The sequence below is a fragment of the Leuresthes tenuis genome, unplaced genomic scaffold (assembly GCF_036924035.1).
Source record: "Leuresthes tenuis unplaced genomic scaffold, fLeuTen1.0.hap1 SCAF_14, whole genome shotgun sequence".
NCBI lineage: Eukaryota > Metazoa > Chordata > Actinopteri > Atheriniformes > Atherinopsidae > Leuresthes > Leuresthes tenuis.
Window position 1 is genome coordinate 14,131,949 of NW_027325368.1, and position 5,389 is coordinate 14,137,337.

The 5,389-nt window shown below is 40.5% G+C and overlaps 1 protein-coding gene across 1 annotated transcript; it reads right to left on the reverse strand.

Annotated features, from left to right (window-relative positions):
* Positions 1–602: 602 nt before the first annotated feature.
* On the reverse strand, positions 603–5,109 carry LOC140268186 (histamine H3 receptor-like). The gene is made up of 3 exons (XM_072362961.1): positions 4,863–5,109; positions 4,236–4,402; positions 603–1,355 (listed from the first exon to the last, which is right to left on the reverse strand). The coding sequence occupies exons 1-3, from the start codon at positions 5,107–5,109 to the stop codon at positions 603–605; spliced, it is 1,167 nt and encodes a 388-aa protein (XP_072219062.1).
* Positions 5,110–5,389: the final 280 nt, after the last annotated feature.

The window sequence follows — 5,389 nt, forward strand, 5'->3', positions numbered from 1 at the left end:
AAGAATGGTTCATTTCATACACAGTACATTTAAACATAATGGCACTTTGTGTTTCCATCTCTGTGCTTCTGTTATAGTTAGTAGGAAACTGTGTGTGTGTGTGTCTGTGCTTACATTGACATCTGCCTACACCTCCATGTGCCAGTTAGTCGAAGAAGATGCTTTACATGAGCACATTACAGAGACTAAACTGACAGATTTCATAATTGTATTGTATGCATGATAATTATCAAGAGGCCTGAAGAAAGTTCTTTTTATTCCATTTTTTTTTTCCTTCTTCAGAAAATTGACACAAGGCTGCAAAACTCGTTCACAGCTTATTATCATGTAAAATATTGGAATATTTTCATGAGTTAAAATCTATTACTGATTTAATTAAACTGACTGACAGTAAAACACACAATGCTGCACAGCACCAACATTTTACATTCAAACACTTAAAACTACAAGGTGTTGAGGATATCATTCAGGGTTCTACGTGACAAACTGTGATGCACGGGTTATTTTCACCTTTTTTTGGGGTTAAACTTTGATTACGTCCATGAAAAGTTTTAGAATATTGTTCATCCACATTCATCCATCCATTCCTGGGTATCTGCTTGTCACTGGCCAGCTCGTAGGACGGATGAAGGTGATGCTGTGTGCCGCTTTGGGCAGAGAATCTTGCTAAAGGCCCTGCGGAAGCTACTGTGGCACAAGGGGTAGAGGAATGGGTTAATAGCAGAGTTAAGCCACAGGAGCCAGAAGGTGACCTCATACCAGTGATGCTGGATGCATCGCCCTCTGCAGGCAGCACGGATGATCATCAGTAGGGTGTATGGTGCCCAGCAGATGGCAAACACACATACTATGATAGCCAGGGACTTAGCAATTTTCTTATCCCTGGACAGACGGCTGGGCTGGACAGCCCTGCTGGTTGAGGGATCTAGTTTACCCAAACAAGGGGAGGAGGTCTGGGAGTTGATAGAGCCTCTTATAGGCAGTTTTATCCCAAACCCCCAGTTGTGGGACAGGGGGATACCTTCCACCTGGGCAGAAGCAGGTTCACTCAGTTGAAGTTGGAGCTGTGCTTCCCTGTGGTGGAGTCTTCTCCTACGTATACTGAGGTAAATGCTGAGGTTGAAGAAAGCTACAGAGATGAAAGGAGAGAAAAACTCCAGCATAGAGGCACTCAATAAGAAGTACCAAGAGTAATAGAACTCTGCAAAGCACTCATCCTTTGGCACGCGGCTTCTGCCTACCGCCAGCTCCCAGAATATGATAGCCGGGCCATACAGGACAAAGGCCAGCACCCAGACTGCCGTCATCTTGATTATAGCTTGATGAGTCATGCTCTGTCTGGCACGGTAGCTTACCTTTAGGAATAAAAAGCATGAATTACAAAAAAAAAAGACTTTAATAATGCTTCAAGGGATGCTGCCTTCTCTCAATATTGCAGAAATGTTTGCAGCAGTGGTGAAAGAGGTATTCAGATTATTTTAACCGAAGAGCTGTGTGAGAAAGTGAAAATCTGAAATTTGAAATATTATTAAAATCAAGAATAGTTATTATGGTCTTCAAATTAAATGTACTTACTATTTACAAGCAACATTGTACTTATATCTGGCAAACAAAACCTACACCTAAAGTCATGTGAAAAAGAAAGTACACCCTCTGCCAATTCTAAGGTTTTAAGTATCAGGACAAAAATGAACACAACCTGGTTTGCAAGGTCTTAAAGTTAAGTAAATACAACGTCAGATGAACAGTAACTCAAAAATGTTATACTGTGTCATGTTTTATGAAAACTAAGGCAACATGTGGAAGAAGTGTGTGGAAAAACTAAGTACACCAAATGATTCAATGGCTTGGAGAACCACCTGTGACTGACATCTGGAATGAGGAGTGAGTGCTGATATGCTGTGTTTGACATTGTTCCAGAATTTGGTTTGTTCAGATGCAGCTCTGCAAACCAAAGCCACGCTGCAAGGTTCTTTTCAGAGGGAATAGGCTTCCCACTGGGAACTCTTCCAAATTGGCCTTACTTGTGTAGTTCTTGTTTTGTTTTGTTTTTTTGCGATTTCCCTGAGCATTACACAGATTTCAGGTTAAACTTGTTGCTTTACTCCTGAGATGACCAGCAGATGTTTTGATTATTTTCCACTTGTGAATACTCTTTCTCACTGTTGAATGCTGGACTCCAAAATGCTTGGTAACCCTGCATCCCTTCCCAGATTGATGAGCATCAACATTTGCCTCTTTAAGATCATTACTGATGTATTTCTACCTTTGCATAGTGTTAATCAGCCAATCCAACAGCCAAAACCTCTGCTTTTATAGAGGTGCTCTCACTTGCTGATGAACAGTTAATCAAGTCATTTTCATTATCGGCACCTGACTGCTACCTGCCACTTAATTTCTATGGAAGCAGTAAGGGTGCACTTAGTTTCTTCCCCCACCGCTTTTGCATTTTGTTTTAGTTTTTATCAAATCATTTTGGACCCAGTGTAATATGCTGTTGTTCATCTGAAGTTGCATTCATCTAATTTCAAGACCTGGTAATAACGATATGCTCTTTTATTATTTTTATAAAAAAGAATTAGGTAAAGTCAAAGGCAGTTTTTTCCAGAAATGTGTAAGTAACGTAAAGTAGAACTACCCAAAATAGAAGAAGTACCTTGAAAATACATTAAAAAATTAGGATTTTAGTAATTATAAATTCAAATGAATATCAAACACATGTATTCAAATATAATTTAGCCACATCATTCATATGTCTCGACAAATGAATACTGAACATACAGTATAAACAAAAGCCATGTTCAACGCTAACACCATGCAGGATCTAAGTGTGTGAATAACTTTTAAATATATGAAGTACCTCTCACGACCACTTGTTTCAATTAGTGTCACGTCCCGTGGTCCTGACCATGCGCCTATTCATCAGACAGCATACTTTACAACCTCTCCAGCTGCTCTGCATATATGTCACAGTGGTTCTTTGTAATTATTTCTATTTCAGAGAAGATTATCCTTGGTCCTCTTATGTTTGTATAAATCAGTTGGTACCTTATGATTGTGGGCCCTGCTGCATGTCAATCATCTGTTGCAATCAGCAAATTTATGTTATCTTTGCTTTTAATTAGCTTCTTCCTGAGATTATATCATGTGACTCTAAGCTAATGCTTGTAATCAAAACACAAAAATATGTTTCTTTCTCTCGAATACTGTGCAGTTTTGGCAATGTGCTGTCATGCTAGCTGTGTGTAATCTGACTCCACCCTTTCTTTTCAAAGACAAACTGTGTCTCTGACTGTTGACAGCCCTTTGTCTTCCAATGTTCAGAGAGAAATGCTTTTAGGAAAATGTTGCTTAGCTGCCGATGGCTTGTGTCTGCAGCGATTGATCTCTGCTGGTTGAAGGGGCTGTGGCACGGGGGAGGACCTCTATGATCAAAGCTGTCTAATTAAAGAAGAGGTTCACTCTCTCTGGTGTTATTTGTATTCATTGCTCTGATGTTAAGTGTTTGCCTCTGAAAGGAAACAGAGCACTCTCTGTGTCTTCTGTGCCAAGCATCATCCCACCTTTGGGTTAACACATGGGCATAGGATACGGTCAGCTGGGTGATGTATGGACACGTCCTAAAAGGAAAGCTAAATGATTTAAACAGCTGTGGAAGTTTGGAAATGTATGACAGTCAGAAAAAAGGAAATTGGTGCTAAGCAATTGTATTTCAGATAAAAACAAGTCATGGAATGTGGATGCATGGAAACAGACTTAGTCATTGGAATCTGTTGAAGTGGGAATTAAAAGTGTTTCATGCATTGAAGTTTAGCAAATCAAATATGACAGCTTGTTGTCCATGATGTGCTTTTTTTCTGTGTATTTTGCTGAAGACCGCTCTAGCCCAAAGTTGTGGCGTGGCTTTTTTTTTTTTCTTATCTTTGTCATGGGGGAAAACTGTAATTAGGGGTGGCACTAGGCCTGAATGGGTCAGGAATGATTAACCTCCACAGATGGGCACATTTGGGAGGATGAGACACTGCCCCAACCGATGGTTTCATCAGAAATCAAGCCACGGGCCACAAGGACAAAGCATATGTATTATTAAAAGAGAATCACCAAGACCCTACTCTTGTTGAACTTTTTTTTCTCTGGTCACATTCTTTCACAAATATGACAGTTTACTGTCACTATCACATGCTGACATGCCCTTTACTGACTGTGAGCGTTAAAGGACAGTCTGTTCCACTCACTGCTCTGGTGACTGAGAGGAAACGATCGTAGCTGATGAGCACAATGTTGAAGACGGACGCAGAACAAAGCAGGTAGTCGGTGACCAGCCACAGCTTACACAATCCTCGGCCCAGCGTCCACCTGCCTGTGAGGATGTAGGGGATGTAGACCGGGATGCAGAATGCCCCTACACAGACAAGTAATGTTGTGAAGGGATCAACACTTCTGAACAGATGCTAGCATTCACACACAATCAGTGACAACAGAACATTATTGCTTAAATGTTGAGGAATTTTGTACTGGGGATAAATTAGCATTGTCACTGCTGGAAAAGAAATAAAAAAAACTGTATCTTCTCTGCTGCTATGTAATGTTTTAATTCTGTCACTGATGATCTTGTCTACAGCACAGAATACTGACAGGCTTACACAGAGGTATCCTAAAGGATTTTACCTATTCAAACCTATTAAATGGATTTTAGAACTCAATGTACCATTGGTTGGCTAAGTATGGAACACCATCATGTTATTGTAAATCAGACTTTATGCCAAAAATATCTCCCATAAAACTAAGCTCAGTACTCTCTTATCCAAGGCACTGATGTAAAAGGGGAAAACGAGAGAAAGAAAAACTAAGATGGAACTCACCTACAAGAAAATCTGAGATTGCCAAATTCAAGAAGTAGTAATTGCATTGTCTTCTCAAACTCTTGTCCACTTTGAATGCCAAAATAACCAGTGCGTTGCCAAGAACTATCACAACAACCAAAGTCACCATCATTACCGTCAAAATGACAAACATGGGTCCTGAGAACACGAAGCTGCTCTGGACTCTAGTTGAGGTGTTGTCAAAATAGTCCCCAGTGGAGTTAGAATCACTGTGTTCCCCCGACATGGTCTTAATGTGAAGTGAACGCTGTGGTTTTTAAATCCTCAGCAAGCAGAAAAAATTATAAACCAGCAACAGGTGCCAGACGAACGGAAACTGCAATCAACACCCTCATATGTGTTCCGAAAGCTTCAGGCTCCTGATGAAACTGCGCACAGTGGCTCAAAATATCCACGAGAGAGCGCACGACGCTCTTCAAAACGCTGCCTGAATATCTGATGGATTACGTCTGCTCTCGGTGCATGTATGTATTACACTTTGCAGTGTTGAGATTATATCAGAATAG

What these genes read in the sequence shown, in the direction of transcription:
- LOC140268186 (XM_072362961.1), bottom strand. Translation starts at nt 5,109, where the DNA reads ATGTCGGGGGAACACAGTGATTCTAACTCCACTGGGGACTATTTTGAC. An exon ending in AATCTCAGATTTTCTTGTAG is followed by an intron (nt 4,403 to 4,862) that starts GTGAGTTCCATC and finishes TTGTCTGTGTAG; the next exon opens with GGGCATTCTGCATCCCGGTC. An exon ending in TCCTCTCAGTCACCAGAGCA is followed by an intron (nt 1,356 to 4,235) that starts GTGAGTGGAACA and finishes TTATTCCTAAAG; the next exon opens with GTAAGCTACCGTGCCAGACA.